The sequence below is a fragment of the Schistocerca nitens genome, chromosome 4 (genome assembly GCF_023898315.1).
Source record: "Schistocerca nitens isolate TAMUIC-IGC-003100 chromosome 4, iqSchNite1.1, whole genome shotgun sequence".
Lineage (NCBI taxonomy): Eukaryota > Metazoa > Arthropoda > Insecta > Orthoptera > Acrididae > Schistocerca > Schistocerca nitens.
Genome location: NC_064617.1, coordinates 425,103,109 through 425,127,539, shown reverse-complemented (window position 1 = coordinate 425,127,539; position 24,431 = coordinate 425,103,109). Strand labels below are relative to the sequence as shown.

Genomic DNA, 24,431 nt, shown 5'->3' with positions numbered 1-24,431 from the left:
CCATCTCCAATCTCGAACCTCTTTCCTCCAAGCGACGACGACCTCTGTCCTCCGAAGAGCCATCACGTTTTACAATAAGTAGTCAATTTATGGTGAATAACCTAACTATTCTCTGCAAATCCTCTGTCCTGCCAACGTGAACTTTTCGTAATATTTAGTGGACAAAGACCTGTTTCCCTGCTTAGAATCTTTGAGAAATGGGCCTGCTGGCTTATAAGGATTTGCCTCACAAATAACTTCTTAATTTCATCGTTTACATCTAACCGATAATCTGCAATATCATTTGAATAGTCTGTGATATTAATAGGCCTCATTATATTTATGGCGATTTTATTACACTCATATTTTTTGCTTTCACAATTGCTGTTATCACTTCGCTTCAGAAGCGCGCTCATTTGCGATACTGCAAATTTCTGTAACCATTGAGCTAGTACTACCACTTGGAAGAGAAAAAATTACTTATTTTCACTAATATGTTTGTTTCTTTTACTAACACTCGCATTTTCTTTCTTTTCTGTGCACCGCTTAGATGTTCGTACTCAACTTTCAAAGGTTTCATTTTTCGGTAAAAGTGCCTAGATAAAAACTAAAAAATGTTGAACTTTAAACGGTTCAAGTCAAGTTTGAAAGACATCATACAACTTAACGATACACCTACCGCTAACTTCCCGCGAATAGCTCGTCTGAACCTGAGTTGGCCGTTGACTGGTATTACTACACCACATATTACCAGATAATTGACACTGTTGTCTAATAAAGATGTGACAAAAGTGAAATGTTTAGCAAAACTCTGCATAATATCATGGCAAGTAAAAAGGAAGACTGATTTTCTACCTAAATTTGATATTTTGGCACAAATTTTCATTGTTGTCAGTGTCTTGTAATAATTAATATGCTCCACTCTTTTGTGTAGACCGAGGATCATGCTGTAGACCAAATGTTACGAGAGACGACAAGTATAAGCACAGTTTACACACAGCTGTGCAAAACTCAGCTCAGTGTTAACCGCTTCTACGAAATCGTTTTGATCTATTTCCGTGCAGACTTGTATTTGACTTTACCGTTTATATTATACGTATTTCTTTATTTATACGTGTATATATTTTAAAGTGTTATATTCACTTTTAATCCTAATAATAATGGTATTTTATTTGCTTTTCTGTGGGCCCCCAAAAGTACCAGGCCTGCCCGCATAGCAGGCTCTAGCGTTACGCCCTTGATTACACAGAAATTTCAGTGATCACTAAGGCAGTGTATCCATGGGCGACTGTATAAATTTTTGGGGAGGGGAGCAAAGATCTAAAATTGCTGCATCTGATGTAAATAAGTAGGTCAGTTTTAAAACATGACATGCCATAGGAACTAAATTTTACAGGTGACACAAAAACTTGCTATATCCCAAAGAATTGATGCACTCTAGATTACAGGAACGTGGGCAAGTGCCCCCTCTTGTCCCTCACTTGTTATAGATCCAGTGCCTTATAGCCACTTAACGACAGACTGTCGAAGAAAGCAATAACGAAGTCGGCTTCACAGAAAGTGCTGCTGCTCTTTTCTCGGCCTTCCTTTGTTGCACAGCACGGCGGCCCGGTACTTCAGCGAGCACAAAATCATTCAAACGGGACTGATTCAAAAGGACTGAAATGAGCTCCGCAATCGAGTGACCATGTTTACCCTTTCTCATTATTTTTTGACAGAAAGTATATACTTTGCACCATAAATTGAAACTTCTGTTAATTAAACTCGCCCTTCTTACATTCACTCTTAAAAAATCTAATAAATTCGTGGTACATGGGCCTCACTGAGCAGTCCTGCTACGCGAATAGCCATCGAATATCGGGGATGTAATAAATTACGTATGCCTTCAATAAAATTTAGTGCTTGTGGCATTTAGAGTCTTTCCATTACTTGAGTTATTTTGAATTCCTGTCGCAGTCTTTTTTGCTCATGTATTTAACCCTCGAGCGGGCGCCTACCTATAACGTGCGCCAATCGCAAATAACGTTGCCTTGTACCGGTCCATTGTTGTTTTAGAACTGGGAGCCCGTAGCTGTTCCTTCATTATTGCTTCAGCTAACATAGTGATAATTTGTGTCATACGTCCACGTGAGCAGCAGTAATATAAAGTAAACACCCAGCGAAGTGAGAAAAAATTTACAATCCGTGGAGCTGGCAGCGCAATCCCCCAATGAGACGTTTTGTGCGAGATAATTAGCAGTCTAATAAATGTTTGGCCGGGATCTGATGCAAGTACGCTGTTTAATGCTCCGAGCAGCTCATTACTGTGGGGTAACGCTTGTACGTGGCAAGATGGTAATACAATGAAACTTTGTTTTATTATTGTTTAATTAAACCGTCATTTAGCTCATATGATATGATTTTATTTTATCGTTGTTCAATTTTCAGTTACACTAAGATTAAACTGATTTTGCTGATACAAGTTTACCTTGCTAACATAAAGACAACTATTCTTTACACGTATAAGTTTATTTTATGGTTGTTCAGTTAAACTAAGATTAAACTGTGATTCTGCTCGTACAAGTTTACCTTGGAACATAACGACAGCTATTGTTTACATGTGAACGAAGTCATTTCTCAGTTTTAAATTCCTTGTAGCCGACATCTGTACCGAGCACAATGCGCCACACGTGCGATGTGTCCCGCCTCGGACCTCGAATTGCGTGACCTTGGACCTGACGGACGAATCAGTGTTCCCCTGCGCACGGAGTAGCTGCGCCCTGGGGCCGCTTACCGCCCTATCGATTTATTAATACGGCGGCGCGAGGGCGCGAAATGGGGGAACGAAGCGTCGCGAGCGGCACGCGAAATGCGCTGACAGCTTAGGGGAGGCGTCAGAGCGGGTCGGGGCGCATCCTGCTTCATTATGGCTTCGCACCGTCGCTGTCTGACAGGACCAACCGCGGCCAGCTGAACGCGAATAACTGCGCCGCTGCAGTCGACGGTAAAATGTGCCGAACAGCTGACTGCCGGCGGCGCGCCGCGGCATAGCGCGCGGAACGCCGTTCCGCCCCGCAAAAGCGTACGGTTTCATATCGATCACATGCAAAGTGCGAGTTAAAAATAAGCGCGGCCGACATGAATCACGCGTATTCGGTCGTGCCGCAACCCCTTATGCCCCCGTCGCACGGGGCGGCAGACAGGTCGGACTTCAGTTGTTCTTCCGCCCCAACTAGTCCTCACGCGCCCAGGACCAAACAGTCCGCCTTCAGGCGACACATCAGGCACAAGTCGAGTCCTCCTATCAACAGGGCAAAGTTGCCGCTGCTCAACGATTGCGACTTCTACCCGTACGGAAAGCAGTCAGACCACTGGGCCGTCCGAGCGAGAAACAGCGCCAATTCTAGGATCGTCGCAGTTAAAGATAACTACTACAGTGCGCCCTCTAGTGGAAACGTCATACATGTCGAAGATCGGAATATAATTACAGTTGACACTACTCACAATGATGACCAGTTCTTCGTCAAGGTATTTGTTGCGCGTTTTGCATATTCCTCTTCTATTTCGTGTTTCATATGAAGTTTATATACCGTACTTTTTAAAAATGCGTATTGTTAACAGTATCAAAATATTTTGTCCGTCATCTGATGAGCAGCTTTGCTGATTTATTTAGCTGATATGTAAGTGATGTTATTTTGCGACCTTTTTTTTTTCTATGGCTGTAGTATCATTTGTGAAAGGCACTTTCCACATTAACTTAAATTCTTTTCCTTCTACTTCTGATACTTTCTCCTATTCCTTGACGTCTTCTCGCCTGGGAAATTTACTGCTTGCAAAGCAACCTTTCAGTGAACTTGAATTTCATTGACATGATAAGTGAAATTTTCCACCCCCTTCCCTTCCACCCCCCACCCCCCTCCCCCACTCCTCCCTTGCATTTTCTCTCTGCCTCAATCCTCAAACACACGCAATCAGACATATTATCATCATTTTCAACATGCAGCACAACTACATAGACCTGAACACCCTTCCTTAAATTATTTTTGTCCTGCTGGCACCATTTAGCTTCATGTTTGCTTCCTACAGCGTATACTGAATACAAAACCTTGTCATTCCACTTGTGTTTGCTCTTCCTTACCACATTTCATTATTTGATAGTTTGAATAAGCCACTGTCTTCTTCAAGTCTCTGACTTTGGCCTTCAGAGAAATGTCTGTCATCCATCTTTTATGCCTCAGTATCATGTATGGACCATATCACTATCAGCTGCTTTAATGTAAAAAAAGTGACAACTGATATATGAAAAATCATAGTCGTGTCATTATTTATCTAAATTAATGTTGTTCCTTACTTAATGTATTCTGTGCCATATATACTTTCCTTTTGTAGAATTATTCTTTTTTTGTGTTGTATGTTTTTTTATTGTTTACACTTTTTTAAAGGCTTAAATTTTGCTTTTTGTTAAATTAGATTTTGTCACTGGTGAGCAGAACACCATAGCCTTCACTTAAGCAAAGATTGTTCCTGAGACTGAATGAAGAATCTTTATTCACCACTAAACAGGCTGTATTTATTTTGACAGATGGTATACTAGAATCAATAACCCAGAAATTATTACCATTGGGAACTGTTATGACTTGACTAAGGCTTTCGATTATGTGAACTTGGATATCCTCATGCAAAAGTTTAAACATTATGGAATAGTAGATACAGGTTCGTGGTTTTTATCTTATATGCATGACTGAAAGCAATGTGTATCAGTTCCAGATTGGATCACATAGCAGTAGGCACTTGGAATAATAAAAAATGTGTACTGCAGGATTTTATTTTGGGCTGATACATGTTCTGATATATATAAATGACCTTTCAATTTAACTGTCAGAGGATGTAAAAATTTTGTTATTTTTTGCAGACTAGTAAAGGCATAAAAAATACCAGTTCTTTCGATAAAATGACAGCTAATAAAATATTTGAAGACATCAATAGCAAGTTCAAGGAAAATGGATCATCATTAAATGTTGATAAGATTCAGAACATAGCATAAAATACAGAACTACTCATTAAACTTAAAAACTCTAAAAATAGTCAACCTAAACAATGAAACATGATAAGTGGGTGCAAGTTCCTGCTAGATTAAGATTGTGTGCTGGACCAGAAACTAAACCTGGAGTCTTGCCTTATAAGGGCAACACTTTTACTGAAGAACCCTAAAGGCATGATTCATGATCCCCCCTCTCACTGTTAATGATGCCCGTGGCTCTTCCCTACTTTATGAACTTGCTACATACTTTGTGAGACTGACGTGCATGGAAGAAACAGTAGTGTAGAGAAATAGCTAGTTTATAGAATGAATTTTTCTCTCTACAGCTAAGTATTCTCTGTTTAGAAACTCCCAAGCCTTGGGTTGTACCTGTATAACTCAGCCAGTACAGGCACTGCCTGTATTTCTCTCTCTCTCTCTCTCTCTCTCTCTCTCTCTCTCTCTCTCTCTCTCTGTCTCTCTCTCTTTTCCAATGTGTGTGTGTGTGTGTGTGTGTGTGTGTGTGTGTGTGTGGTGGAAATGACTTGTATTACAGGCGTAACATTTCAGAATTCAGTATGTGCTAAAAGAATCCTGCCGATATCTCTTTGAAGAACTTGGTATGCTGACAGTTGTTTCATGAAATACTTGAAAGTATCCTTTAAAAATCATCCAAAGCATGAATATAATACTAGAATGAAAAACAACCCCTACAAAGGCTTCAAGGGCTTAATATCAATATGAAAAGGAGTCAGATACTGGTTCTTCATGAACCTGCTGAAGCACTATAAAGTGTGGGCCATGTGTGGGACCTTAAGACTCAAAGAACTTTCTAATAGGCAACTCCCTTGAAGAGATCTTTGAAGAAAGTCTTAAAAATATATATATTTGAGTTGTAGTATAATTAATAATAACATGAAATACAATCATGTTTCACAACGTTATGTCATTAAATTGCAGTTACATAAAGCGTATATTATTGTCTTCTTTCCACATCCTAGGGATCCATCTCTATGGACTCCATGAAATGTGACTAATGTAATGTGATGAGAAATTAAAATTTGTATCAGTGGGATTGAAACCCACATATCTTGTTTATCATGCACAGTTGCTTTAATCATCACGCTTTCCATGCACACCTGCAAGACTGACTAAAATTTTAAGTGTCACTGACAAGAAAGGTCAGTGATAGTGGTGCATTCTTTTTTTTCCCACAGCATATTTATTACTAAACAGATTTTCCTGATATCATTTTATGTCAATGCATTTCAGTGAATTTATGCAGTTGGCATCATAGAACTTTGCCTGCATCTGTTGACTTGGTGGAGAATATTTGATGTGTACCACTCACCCATCATCTATGAAAATTACTCATCCACTCTTTCACATCATAGGAAATTTTGACCCATCATTGAAGAACACTGGTCTATAGCAATGGAGGTGCATGTTGATTTGGGAATAGACTAACAGGGAGAGAACTTTGAAAATCTGTCATCCTAAGCAGGTCACATGGACAGAAAGTTTATATCATAAGTTTATTTCTTGTAACCTGTTCCTTATAGTATAATCAAATATTGTGGCCCTTCCAAGACCTAATTGCAATTCTCTGGCAGTGGCTGGCAATGCTGAGATGGCCAGATTATAGTGATAGTGTGGGAGTGCAATGTTTCAAAGACCTTGTAACCAATTAATGGCAGATGAGGAGACATAGTGATCCATGGAAACATGTTTACAAAAGGCACCATATGATCTTTTGTACTTACTGTCCCTTGTCCTGTTCAGATTCATTGATGACCTCTCTGTGATCTGGACATACGGCTCTGATAACCTCTGCTCTTTCCAAAGGCACTTCAGTACATACTCTCAAACCTGATTAACCTGGGGCTTCTCAGACCAGGATGCTACCTTGTTGCACTTTATTCCTAGCTCTGACGACTCCCTAAAACTCATGACCGTATCAAACCCATTAATCTGTAACAGTACTGCCAATGCGAGAGTAGCCAGTTATTCAGTATCAGGAGACCAGAGAATGGTGTGTCTGCAATGTAGGGTAGTAGGTATTGAGATATGCTGACAAGCTTGCCATGGCCTGAACACCAAACAATGTTCCATCCTACTAGTCCATATACAGATCTATAATGCCATTCATTGCCATAATGCCATTGCTGTTTAGCCACTGAGTACCAATCTCTGTATCACTCAGTATCACCTATGCTTTTGAAGTTCTGACCACACATTTTGCAAGAGTTTTTCCCTGTAATGTCGGAGCAGAGGATGTAATACAGATATCTCAACAGTTATTTTTAGAGCTAATCAGAGTTGGAAGTTTCCTAAATTTCTGAGATCAACATGGTCCTCATATAACTTTCTTGTGTAGAGTCCACATGATGATTAGAAAATACTTTTTTTTTATATAAAATCACACTTCTGGGAAGGCATAGGAATTAAGTCCTGTGCACAGGAGAAACAGCTCTTATTCACAACCCAATCTGCTTGCACAGCACAAAATATTTTGGACTGTGTGCATTTTCAGATTTGTATTCAGTGAATTTGCTGTTCTCCTTCTAAAAGCATGTGTAATGTACAGAGTGCAAATAATAACTGTTTTCAACATACCATAGTGCTATAGGGGACATCGAGACAAGCAATTTGATATAGGACAATTGTGATCTTTCAAGCCATGAAACCAGCTCAAATTGACTTGCAAAAGCCTATTATGCTACAGAACAAGCACACTTTGCGAGATTAGATTAGATTAGATTAGTTTTCGTTCCATAGATCCGTGCTGAGGAGATCCTTGTGGATGTGGAACATGTCAATTTTTAAGCTGAAATAACAATACTAATAGTATGCATATATACAATACATCATTTGTTTCTATTAAAAAATTTGCCAATGGAGTAGAAGGAGTTGGCCACTAGTAAGTCTTTCAGGCTCCTTTCAAACTGATCTTTATTTGTAACTAAATTTTTTATGTTTACTGGCAAATTATTGAAGATGAGTGTTCCTGAGTAGTGGACCCCTTTTTGAACTAAAGTAAGTGCTTTTAAGTCCTTGTGCAGATCATTTTTGTTCCTGATATTGTATGTATGAACTGAGCTGTTTGTTGGAAAAAGAGATATATTATTTAGAACAAATTTCATTAATGAGTAAATATACTGAGAGGCAGTAGTTAGTATACCCAGTTCTTTGAAGAGGTTTCTACAGGACGTACGTGAATTTACTCCACAAATAATACATATTACACGCTTTTGGACTCTGAAAACTTTTGTTTGACTTGAAGAGTTACCCCAAAATATTATACCATATGACATTATGGAATGAAAGTAGGCAAAGTATGCAAGCTTTTTCATTTTTATGTCGCCTATGTCTGCTAACACTCGGATTGCAAATACAGATTTGTTAAGGCGTTTCTGCAGTTCTGTGGTGTGCTCTTCCCAACTGAATTTATTATCAAGTTGTAATCCCAGGAATTTAAGACTGTCAACCTCTTCTATCTGCTCTTATTTGTATTTTATGCATATGCTGGGTGGAAACCTCTTACAGGTTCTGAATTGCATATAGTAGTCTTTTCGAAGTTTAATGTCAGTGAGTTGGCTTTAAACCATTTATTAATATCCATGAAAATATCATTAGCAGATCTTTCTAGAACTACACTTGACATACTATTTATTGCAATACTTGTCATCTGCAAACAAAACTAACTCTGCTTCTGGCAGTCTAACTGATGAGAGATCATTAATGTACACAAGAAAAAGCAATGGTCCTAAGATGGATCCCTGTGGGACACCACATGTAATTTCTTCCCATTCTGATGACGACTGATGACTTAATTCACTAGTCCCTTGCACTGACACCCTTTGTTTCCTGTTAGTGAGGTATGACTTGAACCATTTTGCAGCACTGCCCGTGACACCATAGAATTCTAATTTACTTAAAAGGATGTTGTGGTTGACACAATCAAATGCCTTTGACAAATCACAGAAAATACCTGCTGCTTGTAATTTGTTATTTAATGAATTAAGTACATTTTCACTGTAGGTGTAAATAGCCTTCTCGATATCAGAACCCTTCAGAAATCCAAACTGTGTTCTTGATAATATGATATTTGTGGTCAGATGGTTGAGCAGCTGCCTGTACATTACTTTTTCTAAAATTTTTGAGAATGCTGGCAAAAGTGAAATCGGTCTGTAGTTTAATGGTATCTCTTTATCCCCTTTCTTGAATAGAGGCTTTAACATCTGCATATTTTAGCCAGTCAGGAAATGTCCCAGTTATAATTGACTGGTTACACAAGTAACTTAGAATTGTGCTAAACTCACAAGAACATGCCTTAATTAACTTTGTTGACATTTCATCGTACCCACTAGAATGCTTTGTTTTTAAAGATTTTATTATGGACGTTATTTCTTTTGGTGAAGTGAGTGATATATTCATGTACTTGAAGCTATTTGTGAAGGCTAGTTTCAGATAATCAAGGGCATTATTTACTGATCCTGAAAGTCCCATTCTATCAGTAACGGATATAAAGTACTTGTTAAATGGATTTGCCACACTATGCCCATCAGTTACTAATGTGTCGTCTACCCTTAGTGCTATTTGCTCCTGTTCCTTTCTGGTTCTACCAGTCTGCTCTTTCACTATATCCCATATTGTTTTTATTTTGTTCCCTGACATTGCTATCTTCTTCTTGTAGTGCATTTGTTTAGATGTCTGAATTACTTTTTTTAATGTTTTACAGTATTCCTTGTATTTAGCTAAATCATCAGCATTGGAGCTATTCTTGGTCAACAGATACATTTGCCTTTTTGTCTTACAGGAAAGCTTTATTCCTTGTGTAATCCATGGTTTTATTATAGACTTCTGTTTAATTTGAGTAACTTTTAGAGGAAAACAGTTTTCAAACATGGTACTGACATTGTTCATGAATGTGTTATATTTTTCATTCATGTCATGAGCACTATAAACATCTTTCCAGTTCATATCTTTGAGCAGTTTTCTAAAACACTCAATTTTTGGTTGATTGACTACTCTCCTGTACTCAGATTTAGCAGTCTTGATAATCTGCTTAGAATTTACATCTAAAACAAGGAGCTGAATGTCATGATCTGATAGTCCATTTATAACAGGTTTTATGATATGATTTTGTTGCTTTGATTTGTCTATAAAACTGTTATCAATGGCTGTCCTTTGAGGATTTAGTGATCCTAGTTGGAAAGTTTACAGTGTGAGTTAGATTGAAAGACAACATTACTAACTGCAGTGAATGTTTACTGGAAGATTGCATTAGAAAATCTGTATTAAAGTCACCAGCAATCAAAATTTCTTTGTTTCTTCCTGTTAAATAACCCAAAAGAGCTTCTAGATGATCTAAGAATAGATTATAATTTCCTGCAGGTGCTCGGTAAATAGTTATTATTATATAGGATCTGTTAGGGAACTCTACTTCTATGCTTCTAGATGCTGCTCTAAACAGAATTTATTAATGTCAATACTGTACTATCCTCTCACTTTCTTATGCCACTGGGTTAATCATGCATTTTCAAACTGTAAAATTAACATTTGTATAAATTTTACCTTGCAGATTTGTGAATTTTAACAGTAAAATTAACAATTAAATCATCTTGTTTCTCTGGCCCTCTTGTTATAAAGCTATCGTGCTTGTAACAGTTGAGTTTAGATAGAATTTGGAAAGTAATTAGTTATATATTCCTGAGATTGTGCCAGAATTTGGGCCATCTGCAGTGTAATAAACTCACAAGAAAAACTTCAAATGCCAAGATTTCGAGAAAAGCATTTATTTTGATAACCGGTTTCAGTAAGACTATGTTACCATCTTTGGATCTGCAATGGACATAACCAAGCTGACAGTGAAATGGTCTACAAATCAAGTATAGCAATGTACAAAATTAATTGTCTATACACTTGGACCAATAACATATCATATGCTCTACAAATTCACATAGTCCCCTCTGTCTGTGCTATGTTTCATGTCACATCATTAATACGCATGTCAACAAATGGAAACTATTGAATATCGGCATATCATATTTAAAATAAACAATATGTACAAACATAAGGATACTGCACTGAATAAAGAGTGCCCTTGTGTTCACACAACAGCTGACTACAGCCTCAGATGCAGAACAAAAACAGCAACTATTACATAAGCCCACAGGTGGCACTGTGGTAGTACAGTTTGGAATCATTGTGTGTAAAGCCCAGGCATGAATATACAATACCAAGTAATTGTTAATATGCTAATTGAAAAAAAAAAGCTTTCAAAAAAAAACAATTATTTATATACAAAGCATAATCCAAATCAGAAACAATAGTGGTCTTAAAATAACAAAATTTTGTAAAAAGTTTTAGGAGAAACTTAAAAGACTCCAGTTTATTAATATAGATTCACCTAGACATTGGGCGACACACTGTCATGTATCTAGACATTATACTCTACTGATAGTCGGGTACTATATAAGATATAATAAGAGTATATACTGTCATTTCTTCACATGGAATCTGAATAGTCAGTAGATTTAGTTTCTGAGATTGTCGTTCTAAACACAAATTTGACAATTTGGAGTCTGCTTATAAATGTATGTTGAAGAACATGAAAAATGTTTGGGTTGATTACTTACTGTATATGACATAAACTTATTATATAAACCAGTTTTACTTGTTATATAATGGAGTCTCTTAAGGTTTCCCTAAAACTTTTTATAAAAATTTGTTTGTTGTATGATTACTATGGTTTCTGATTCGGAATATGCTTTGTACATAAATATGGTTTTTTGAAAGCTCTTTTTTGCAGTTAGCATGTTAACAGTTACTTGGTATTAGATATTCATGCCTGGGCTTTACACACAATGCTTCCAAATTGTACTACCACAGTGCTGTCTGGTGGGCTTGTGGAATAGCTGTATTACCCTGCATCTCAGACTGTAGCCAGATGTTGTGTGAGCATGAGCACTTGTGTTCAGGACATTATTCTTTTGTTTGTACATACTGTTCATTTTAACTTTGGCATGCCAGTATCCAGTTATTTTCATGATGTTTACATGTGTATCTGTGATGTGATACAATATGCAGCACAGATAGAGGAGATTATGTAAATTTGTGGAGCATAAAGTGTGTTACTTTTCCAAGTGTGTGGAAAATTAATTTTGTACATTGTTATACTTGGCTTGTAAACCTATAACCCTGTCATCTTGGTTCTAGCCATTGCAGATCCAAAGATGACAATTTACTTTTAGCAAAACCAGTTGTTAAAATAAATGCTTTATTGGTGAGCTTGGCTTTTTGCAGTTTTTCCTCTGAGTTTAAGTAATTAGCGCTTGCATAGCATGTTCAAAAGCCTTTTCCTTTTGTTACCATTACAAGAAAGGTTAATGTTAATGAAAATGGGTGGCATAAGATAGTAGGAGGATATTAAAAATTTTGCACTCTGCACTTGTGCTGTAACTTAGGTGGCTCTTTGCTGGCTTGATGGACAAGTGGTATTGTATCAAATTGTCCATCTCATCTTGACTTACATCTATATGGTACATTGTTAGCAGTTATCATCTATGCCCTGTATATTTACATTTCCTTAGAATATTTTTAGCATTAAATTGTGACTCTTTATACTCCAGTGAATAGCTGTTTTATTCGCAATTAAGACTCAATATATATTACATATTTTGTATGTTTACCAATAATCACCATTCTCACTGACAAACATGTTTTTGTTTTTATCACTTTTAGGTGAATGCCAGTAGGTTTGCAAAATGCAACACCAGGAGTACAAGTGATAAGAGACATCGGCAGATATATCCTAAAGATGATGACTACACTCAACAAGAAGAAAGAACTTCTAAATGCCACATTTTTCAAAAAGAAACTGTGGTACCTCAAAAATGTGAAAGAGAAGAAGCAGAACCACCATTCATAAAAGAACAACACACGAGAGCAGATCTGCATGATGAAATGGTAACTGAACCTGGTAGCACAATGACTGAATATGGAGACAAGCCACAGATAATACATCACACAAAAACAGAAAAACATATCATGGTCAGAAGTTCAGTAGAAGACTTGGCAAAAGATGAAGAGGGTGACGCACAGCTTGAAGTAGAGGCATACAGCACTGACAATGCAAGTTTGAAAAGTGGACACTACACAAGTACTCGTTCTGTAGAAGTCCAGGTATCCCCTTCACCACAGTACCGCTTAAGGTTTCTACCAATCTGTGGTTGTACTGCTGATGAGAGTGAATGGGAGTTTTGCCAGTGTTGTTTCATCATTAGACTGGTGGGTCGGTGGGCATTCTCCCAGTGTGGTTTGGGAATATTATTAGTGATATGGGCATTGTTAGGGGCAGCTGCATTCCACAGTACTGAAGGTCCGCATGAAGAGCAACAGGCACTGGACCTGATTGCAGCACGTAGTTGCTATGAAAGACAGCTATCTACAGAGCTACAGCACTTGGTGGGAGCAAAACATACAGTCAAAGCAATGGCTGGTACTGACCAGCCATTGGATCCTGCTTGGCAGGAAACTATTAGTGCTTCCTTCAAATCATATGAAAATCGTATGCTAGCAGCAGTGAAAGAGGGCTATGGAGAAGGAGGTGGTGGTGGCCGGATTTGGAGCTATGCTGGTTGCCTGCTTTTTGCTGTATCCCTTCTGACAACTTTGGGTAAGTTACTTATTATTTCAAATGAAAAGTCTTTGCATGTGAATGAGGGCAAAAAAATAAAAGATCCCAATGTGTTAGTTGTCTATGAAAGGCTAACTGAGGAAGTCTCAGTAGTATTTATTGTTAAGTTGTGGCATGAAATGATGAGAATGTATTTTATCTTGGAGATATATAGGAGAACTAAGAAAAGCACTGTGCACAGATTAGAATTTGAGACTGTAAGGTCTGATTTTTCAGAAATTTGAATGAAACAATACCAACACAAAATTTTAATTCAAATTGTCTAGTGAAACATCTGAGAGAGTATCTCAGAGGGAATGGCATTTACTCAAGAACTTAGAATAGATTAAAATTGGAAGTTTCATAGTCAGTGCAGCAAGGAGGATGTTCCAGAATTGCTCACTGTATTTCCTCACATTTTTCCCATGTTAAAGCAGCAAAGTGTGACTGTGCATTGTCACACAGAAGAATCACAGTAGCAGTTGAGTTCTTCAGTGAAGATGGCTTTAGGGTTTCCATAGCTTATTCCTTTCACTGAAATTATTTTGGAAACATTTATGGGCTGATCTGCAGTAAGACCCTATGCAGCATGATGATGTCTGCCATGATGCTTGTCCATGGTCTTCTTTGGTAGGGTACATTTTCGACAGCTACCCTTCCTGCCACATATGTTTCATGCCATTCATACACTTGGGTGTCTTTGAAAGTGCTTCTTTCCCAAAGTGTGCATGGAGTCTCCTAAAAATTTCCACTGATTTGGTGCTTTCTTCCATGAGAAATTTGATGACTATGCATTGTCCAACAGACTTGTACCTCTTACTCACACATGGTGGTCTGGCCTGAGCATTAATGTCACACTAATTGTGGCATCACAATGCTATTCCAGACATCCTCATCACTATCCGTTTTCATCCACTACCACAGCCATCAGATTTAATTTCGATTCTTATTTGATATGCACTTACATCTTTGAGTTATAGACTGGTTGTAAATATAAAGGAAGGTTTAAATAAGTTGGTAGAAACATTTGTAGCCACCAGGATTACTTCTTTTGAATAGTTTGATTGTTTCTGTTGTCTATTTAGTACCTGTTCCAGTGAAGCTCCACGTCTTTTTTTTTTGTCACAGATTACAGATGTATTATTAGCATTTACAAAGAAACCATCGATCATGTACATGATATGGGTTTGATCAAGTATATACACATAACAAGTAAACAAATTTGCATACATAAATGACAAATATATGAGGTGTGTGAAAAAAGTAAGGAGACTGATTTTTTATCTCCTAAAGTTTTTTAATTTTTTTCAAACAATAATGTTGTCACCTTGAAAGTAGTTCACATCAGTTGCTATACACCAGCAGAGTCATTGTTCCAGTCTTGGTAACAGTGCTGGAAAGCTTCAATTGGTAGGGTCTTTAACAAGTCAGTCACGTTCTTCTGAATGATCTCCAGAGTCTGAAAATGATGTCCTTTTAAGACATTTTTCAATTTTGGGGAAAGAAAAAAAAAGTCACAAGGCCTCATATCAGGTGAACAGAGGGAGATGCGGGAGGGGGGGGGGGGGGGGTGCGGAAGGCTGTGGAACAACAGAACAGGAATGCCTTTCGAGGCCCAAAAATTCTGTGATGGAAGTGGCTATGTGACACAAGGCATTGTCCTGATGCAGCATCCACCTGCCTCCAGTGTCCAGTCTCACTTGATTCACCATCTTCCTGAGCCTTTCAAGGACATCTTTGTAAAACATTTGATTGACAGTTTGTCCTGGAGGATCAAATTCTCAATGTACAGTGCTCCTACTGATAAAAAACCAAATCAGCAATGTTTTATCTTTGATTTGTTCATTCAAGCTTGTGTCAGTCAAGGAGATGTCTCAGTGTGCCACTCCTCACTTTGCCACTTTCTCTCAATACTACTCCAAAATCCATAATTCATCACCTGTGATCACACGACTGAACCATTCATGGTCACTGACAATCCTCTTAAGCAGATCAACACAAGTTTCTTCGATTTTTATTGTGCTCAGGTGTGAGGTTTTTAATGTCAGTTTGATCTCACAAAAAAATGCACACATTTGTTGACATTTTTGTCTTTTAAAAAAAAGATGAAGGCCTCCCAGAGTGAGGTTCATCTTAAATGCATTCTCAGCCTTCCAAAAATGGTTTGTGCCACCAAAAAACTAGTGCTCTTGATGATAAGTGTTCCCCATTGGCCTGTTTCAACTTTTGAAGGTCACACTTGTGGATTCCCCAAGTTATGACAAAACTTGATGGCATAACACTGCTCTAAAGTCTACTGTTCCGTACAACAAAAACACAACTTCACTGATGGTGCACTCAAAAATAACTAGATGGCTGTGCGGAGCTGAAACTCAGACTTAGCATCTGGAAGGAATGAACACTTTGATTTACACAAGTAGAAAAACACACCATTGCCAGAATGCTCCCAGTGTTGTCCATCTGATAACTTTTCTCCACACCTTGTACATAACATATTAAATATACAACACAACAGACAATATTAATAACTGGGTGGGGAAATAAAGACAATAAACAAGATATAACGGTGTAATGTAATAATTATACCGATATACAGCTACGTAGTTAAGAAAAGAAAGTTGTCAGTTCATAATTACAAATGAAGCTTTTAGCTGTAGTTACCTGTATTGCTGATTGCTTAAATGTCTTAGTGGATAGGAAGATATTCAGTGCTCAGAGATGAACACTCATAGATAGTGGAAATGAACTTGACCACACAAAAAACACATAATGCAAATTGTTGTGTGCATAATTAATAGACATGTGAATCAAAAAATTTGTTATAAAATGCAGACTGACAACAACAAGAAGAGCATTACTAAAGGAGAAATTTGTTAACATTGAACATAATTGTAAATTTTAGGAAGTCTTTTCTGAAGGTATTTGTCTGGAGTGCAGCCTTGTACAGGAGAGAAATGTGGACAATAAACAGTTCAGACAAAATGGCTGGATTGTAGAACTAATGAGGAGTTACTGAATCCAATTGGGAGAAAAAGAAATTCATGGCACAACATGAGTAGAGGAAGAGATCAGTTGACAGCACACATCCTTAGGCACCAAGGACTCGTTCGGTAATGGAAGGGAGTGTGGGAGGATAAAAATTTTAGAGAGAGAGAGAGAGAGAGAGAGAGACCAAGGCTTGAATACAACAGTCATGTTCCAAATGGATGGAAATTGTTGTGGTTATATAGAGATGAAGAGACTTGCACAGGATGGACCAGTGTGGAGAGCTGCTTTAAACCTCTCTTCAATTGAATAACAAGAGTGTATTTTACTCTTACTTGATTTCTTTTAATCTTCTCATCTCTGTAACATTATCCATTTCAGGCACTCTTCTTCCTGTTTCTTGGTCATTGTCCCATAGTCAGTGTTTGTTTTGTCAGATGGAGTCTGCTAGTTCATTATTAGCTTTGAAGCCAAATTGCCTTCCTGTTATCACAGTTATTAGCTGACTTAAGGAAGAAGTGACATACACCATCAGGCTGTGAATTGTGTAAACTTCGTTCTGTTGTTGCTATGATCTTCAGTTCAAAGACTGGTTTGATGTAGCTCTCGTGTAGAGGTCTCTTCATCTCTATGTAACTACTGCAACCTAGATCCACTGGAACTCCCCTTAATGACTGTATTCACACCTTTGTCTCCTTGTACATTTTTATCATCTCACCCTAAAAACTCTCTCTCTCTCTCTCTCTCTCTCTCTCTCTCTCTCTCTCTCTACTACCAAATTAATTTACTGTGATGCCTCAGGGTGTATATTAACCTATCCCTTCTTTTAGTGAAGTTGTGCCTTGAGGTTTTTCTTTCCTCTTTTTGTCAATGGATATACATGTACTACCTCTATACTCCAAATGTAACCTAATGTTATGATGAGCACTAAAGACATCATCGTCTAATGTTGTGTGGTGGAGGGTACTTTTGGTACCATAACCATTTCCCCCTTTCCATGTTTCATTAGGAAATGGTGCATGGGAAGACTTTCAGGAAATATTCATTCATTTATTCACCTGTTCATTCATTTGTTCACTCATTCATCTTGTTCCGTTGATCTCATCAAGGAGAGCCTTCAGGAATGTGGAATGAGTCAAGGTGCATTAAGATAAGATAAAGACATCATAGAAATATACTGCATTAACAATTATGTCACTGTGCTGCTTCATGTTCTTCATATTTATGTCATATACTCGTAAATTCAATCGAGTAAATTAATAAGAAAGCTGCTATCTTGGAAACAGCTGTTACTTCCTCAATTGTATCATAAGGCTGCTTATTATCTGATATTAATGGCCTAACATTTAATTGATTACAATAGTATATTTAAATAAAATATTTTTTGCATATGTACTAACAGAGTCCTATTTTACTTGTCATACTGCTTTATAACAAACATAGCTACTTGCCATGTAGCAAAACTTCTCTGTCTCTCAATCAAAATATTAAGATAGTTTGTTCAAAGCTCAGCTAATTTTAAGTTTCTTTTGAACTGATAGGAATTTCCAATTGCTTACTTTATGTTAGATGGGAGCTTGTTGAATATCGGCAGTGCTGGCCCGAGACCGGCTGTTGATGGTCTGCGTCACACGAAGCCCTCCCCCTGAAATCATTGCATGGACATGAGACGTAAGATGTAAGCACCCAGTTAATGTGCACTATCTGCAGGAACAAAACCAGAAGCACAAGGAAGGTGATGTGGGGCCATGGGAAGCAGCCTGATGAGGGCCCAATGTGAACTCGAGGATGGCAGTGCCTGCGTAATGTCAGGCATTGGTGGTCAATGGGAACAGGGCTCATCCAATGGCGGCTACCAAGGGGGATGGCAGAAGACATTCCAGTGAGATGGGTAATGAGGGTGTAGCCTTGAAGACAACAGTGTCAACATCAGTAATCAGTGACTGATGGGAGTGTGGCTTGACCAAGGCCAGCTGCCAGTGGGATGATGGTGCCTCTGGGATGTCAGGTATCGGCAACCAGAGGAAGCATGGCTCGACCTATGGCAGCCACCAGTGGGATGACAGTGCCTCTGGGACATTGTGTGTTAGCAGCTAATGAGAGATTGGCTCAACCAATGGTGGTCACCAGTGGGATGACATGAGGTGGTCTAACAAGGCTGTCAGGTGGTAGGAAGCTGCTTATGGGAAATCCAATACTTGGGTCACGGGACCATAAGCATAGAACTGAGTGGAAAGTACAATGAGCTGCAGATGCACTCACAAGGTTGAAGGACTGGCACAGAGGTGGGGAACATTGATAATGATCAGTTAGAAGATAGAGGAGCGGCGAGAAATGTATGTGGAACAGGGGAGGCAGATAGGCATGGCAGGGACTCGGAGGGGACCGGGCTGGCTGAACTGGTACAATGATCAGAGAAAGTCAGATGGGACATTCCCAGGGCTTCAACAGGCTCAGCTGGATGGTAATGGACCAGTAGGTTGTTGGCAAGTAATTGATGGGCTCAGCCAGAACTGGTAGAGATGGTGTCTTTGATGGTGCAGGAGCCAAAGTCATTCTCTGATCAATGTTTTATAGATAGTTTTGGGATTTTAGTCAGGAGCCTTGAACATAAAGCTTTGTTAAGGTGAAATAAGTTTCATTGGCTGCAATTAGTCTCTGCTTTGTTTCGTAGGAAGTATCATTTAGACTGGTTACAATCAAACCCACATACTTGAAATGATTGACTCTTTCAAAGGTATAACTACCCATCATTATTTTGGCTGGCATATTATCCTTGTGTACTTTCCCAGCAGCTACATATTTTGTTTTCTGCTTGTTGGTATTTAGTTCTATAGTCCTGCTGGCCAGTTCAGGTGTGGTGAATGTCTCTTCCATTGCCATCAGAGGTCTTGCTACTACATTGATGTCATCCACGTAGGACAGCATCTACACAGATTTATAAGAAATTGTTCCTCTATTGAAGATATTCGCTTCTCTCATCACCTTCTGCAACACTGCACTGAATAGGAGGCATGCCAGTGCGTCACCCTGCCGTAATCCATTTTTAATTCCCAGAGTACTGGACAACATTCATCCAGTTTGTAGGCTACCTTGCATTCCAGTCATTGTCATTCTTAGTATCCTTTTCAGTTTTTTTTGGAATACTCACTTCACCTACAGTTTGATATAGTTGCTCTCTGTGTACACTATTGTACACTGCTCTAAAATCAATAAAAAGATTATATGTTCTGACCCCATATTCCTTTGATTTTTTTTGTTTCAGAATTTGCCTTAGGGTAAATATGTGGTTAGTAGTTGACTTACCAGGGATGAATCCACACTGGTGTGGCCCTGTTTCCTTTTGTATTGTTGGAAGGAGTCATTTGTACATTATGTTAGAAAGGAAGTTACATCCTAGATTATGCAGTGTGATTGAACTATAGTTACTGCGTTCCGTCTCATCTCCTTTCTTATATATAAGGCATGCAATTCCCTCTTTCCATGTTAAAATATTTTCCTCTTCTTCTCATACTAAATTAACCAGTTTCAGGATGTTCCTTTCCAATTCAGAGCCTCCTTGCTTGAAAAATTCTGCTGGGATGCCATCTGTTCCTGCCGACATGTTGTTCTTTAATTTCCTCATTGCAGTTCTCACCTCCTCTAAGTTAGGTGGGTCCACATTGTTATTCAGTTCCTCTTTCTCCTGTATTTCTGTTGGGTCCCTTGGTACAACTGGTCTTGGATTTTGATTTGATCCATTATAAATGGTTTTTCAAAGCCTGTGACTGTGAAAACAATAGTTTTGTTTATAAATAAATCTTCTGCTACCAGTGCTTTTTTTGTCTTAATTTACTTTTTGCATGATGCATTTCAGGAAATTATTCCCATTTTCAAGTGTGTTTTTTGTGTGTATTAAGCCATTTCTATTGATATTGTCAGTGTGGGAGAGTCTACTTCATTTTATTGACTTTTACTGCAATATGTAAGAAACACACGATTTTTTAGTTGGTTATCGATTCTTTTGGTGAAGTTAGTGGTGAAATTTAGGAGGATTTGCACGTACAGTTTTCTAATGGTTCATTTGTGCAGAGTCTCACACACACTAAACATCACACACAGCTTGTTTGTACACTCTAAACATCAAAAATATCTTATAGAAACAAATAATTACAAAGATCTTCCTAAAAGTAGTCCACATAGATAATATTACAGGTCTTCCATAGATTATGATATGCTTTTGTACAGAGGTTATTTATCTTAACAATTTGGCTTATAAATTACTTATATCAATTTTACAATTGTGCTTATTTCTATCTTTCACTATTTTTATTTAAGTATACTATCGAAACATCTGAAGAAATTCACTGATTCACTTTCAAGTTTTTCATTCAATATTTTATCTTCATATTTTTTTTAATGTGAATATATCTCCAGTTCTTCTAAAAAAATCCATTTTATGTCCTCTATTTAGTCAGTGGAGTATTTTGACATTTTTCTCTATTTTTTCCAAATGGGTGTCCTGTATTATGTGTGTTGCTATTGCTGACGTAGTGTGTTTGTTGTGTGTGTACGCCTTAATGTGCTCTGTGTACCTGGTGTTGAAATTTTGGCCTGTTTGTCCTAGGTAGAACACGGAGCATTCCTGGCATGTTACCTTGTATATTCCAGAGTCTGAATATGGATCATTATTACATTTTATATTATGTATTAGTTTTTGTTGTAGTTTATTAGATGAAGGAAACTGAATTTTTACTTTGTGATTTTTGAAAATATTTACAATCTTGTGTGATACATTGCCTATGTATGGGATACTAATTATACATTTGTTTCTCTCTTTTTCTCCTGTGGTGCAGTTTGCACTTGGGTCTTTCTTCACTTTGTCTAGGATTGGCAACTGCAATTTTTTCACTGTGTTTATTTCTTGCTGCATGTTTTCTTGGTTCAGTGGTATTTTTGTTGCCGTATGTAGCACTGACCTGTATGCTGCCTGTTTATGGATACAGGGTGACATGAAGTTGCAGGAACTGTGGTGTCAGCCATTGTGTTTTTCCTATAAATTTTGAATGTGCATGTGTTGTTGTGTCTTGTAATATTTGGTCCCAGAAACTTGATGCTATTATTTTGCTCATGTTCCACTGTAAATTTGGTTTTTTCATGTAGATTATTGAAATAATTTAGAATGTCTGTGATGTCTTTAGTATCCCCTTTCATTAAGAGTAGTGTGTCATCTACACATCTACTATAAAATTCTATTTTCTTTAGGCAAGGTTCTTGGCTGTTAAATAAGTTTTGTTCTAAGTGATTTATGTATGTGTCAGCTATGGTACCAGATATACATGATCCAATTGCAAGGCCGTCTGTTTGTTTATAAATGTTGCCATTAAAGGTAAAGTAGTTGTAACTTAGGGTTAGCTGAAGGAGTTCCATAAATTCGACAGTCTCTGTGTGTGAAAGTTTCTTGTGTTGCATAAGGTTCCTTTGTATTACTGTTAAAGCTTCTTGTATGGGTATGTTTAAGTAAAGGTTGGTGATGTCAAGTGATATAAACTTCGCATCTTGGGAGAGCTTTCTGGTTCTTAGTTCTTTAGCTAGTATCATGCTGTTTTTTATGGAATATGTTGTTTCATATGTATAATTTTTCATCAGTATGTTATTCAGTTTTTGTGATGGTATGTATGTTGGGCTATTTATAGAGGTGACCATGGGATATATTGGATTTCCATCTTTGTGTATTTTTGGCTGTTCTCTTAGGCATGGTGCTTTTGGATTCATGCATTTAAGGTATTTCTTTTCAGTTTCTGTCAATAGGAAATGTGTGTTCTTTAATTGTTCCTTAATTTTACTTTTAAATTGTTTGGTTGGGTCTTTTTCAATGTGTGAATACTATTAGCACAAAAAATTCATTTGTTTTGTCAGTGTATTCTTTTTCTTTCATCACAACTAATGTATTGCTTTGGCTGACTTTACAACTATGAACTGGTTGTTTTTCAGTTTATAGTCTTGCATTAAGGAGTTTATCAAAGTAGTGACACCATCTCTAGCATATTTCCTTATCATCTTTTATTAAACTTGTTCTGCCCCTGAAAGGTTTTTGTGCCTTATTCACTTCTCTATAAAATTTCCTTGCCTTGTTTGCACTTCTCAAAAGCTCCATTTCTTCAATATTTGCATTTATCTACACTCTCTTTGTCCTCTGGTGGGTCCTTTTTTCAATTCTCCATTTTTCTTTCTATTCTTCGATTATCGTCCTGGTAATTGGTTGGTTTCACATTTGGTATTGAACCAAGAGGTTCTTGTTTTCCTTACTCTGTTCCCACCTCACTTGCTGCTATTTGCACCGTCTTTTTTTTCTATATTCTCCCATTGATCTTCAATGTTGTTATATTCTCCAGCGTTTTCAAAGACCTGAGTTATTCTCTCCAGGTATCATTCCCTTGCTTCCTCTGGTTTTAAAGCTGTGATGCTATATTTCTGTGTCCCGGACTGGGTTCCTTTCACTGTGTTAGATATTTTTGCCCTCACCCTTGCCTAAAGTAGGAAGTGAGCCGTGTCTATACTTGGACCTCTTAAACTCCTTACATCCATAAGTCTAACTTGTACCTTGTGTCAATTAGCACATGGTTGATCTGATTTATTGTATTTCTATCTGGTGCTGTCCATGTTCCCTTATGTATTTCCTTGTGTGGGAACAATGTTGAGCCACAACCTTTCTAGATGTTGCAGAGAGTATCGGACTTGTCCTTTGTCATTACTTACAGCATGTTTACTATAGGTAGTGATTGTTGGTCTACAGATCTGTTGTCCTCCCTGCTGGACATTTAGCTGTCTGGCTAGTATTTTTATATCATGCCCTGGGCGTTCAACATATCATCTTTCCAGAGATTCGTAGAAAGCTTCTTTGTCATCATCATCTGATTCTTGAGTTGGTGCAAAGGCATTAATTATGGAGTAATTTAAGAATTTCCCTTTTATCCTAAGTGTCAATAGTCTTGGGTTTATGGGATTAAATCCTATTACTAAAAACTTTAGTTGGTGATGCGCCACAAATCCTGTCCTGAACTCGTGGTTACTTTAGCTACAGCTATAAAATATGTTTGCTCCTTTCTTTGCTAGGATTCCACTCATGGTCCACCCTACTTCTTGTAATGCTATGATGCTCTGTTTCAGGTTTTTTATTTGGTCTAGCATCACTTCCACAATCCCTGGGTGGTACAGTGACCTAACATTCCAAGTACCAATGAATAAATCCAATTTACACTTTATATTGTTTTTCTTTCTCTTATTACTTGTCTTGTTTCCATCATTTGATTGCCCATCCTCCATAATCTTGTCCATGCCATATCCATCATCCTTTATCCATTTGGATTTTCTTTGTTAAGTTTTGTAACAGGTATTTTTTACAGAGAGGGCTGTCAACCCTAGCCGGCCGCTGTGGCCAAGTGGTTCTAGGCGCTTCAGTCCGGAACTGCGCTGCTACTATGATCGCAGGTTCAATACTGCCTCGGGCATGGATGTGTGTGATGTCCTTAGGTCAGTTAGGTTTAAGTAGTTCTAAGTCTAGGGGACTGTTGACCTCAGATGTCAAGTCCCATAGTGCTTAGAGCCACTTGAACAGTCAACCCTAAATCCAATCTCCATGGGAGGATAGGTAATTATTATTGAAGACCCAACTCCTAGCTGCAAGGCAGCAGTCTGTTAGTTTTGGTCCAACCCAGTTGTTCCTATCCGACACCTGGGGAGGCACCTGATGGGAGACTAGCATCTCCAGATAGGTCTCTCAGCATCTATAAATGCCAAATTTCATGA

The 24,431-nt window shown here is 37.9% G+C and overlaps 1 protein-coding gene across 1 annotated transcript in view; it reads left to right on the top strand.

The window, feature by feature from the left end:
- The first annotated feature begins 2,948 nt into the window (after window positions 1–2,948).
- LOC126253210 (uncharacterized) overlaps window positions 2,949–24,431 on the top strand; it is a 94,232-nt gene continuing 72,749 nt past the window's right edge. Inside the window, exons 1-2 of the mRNA XM_049954387.1 lie at window positions 2,949–3,486; window positions 12,725–13,658. Of these exons, the coding sequence (XP_049810344.1) occupies window positions 3,097–3,486; window positions 12,725–13,658 (1,324 nt within the window). The 5' untranslated portion in view covers window positions 2,949–3,096. The remainder of the gene's footprint in view (window positions 3,487–12,724; window positions 13,659–24,431) is intronic.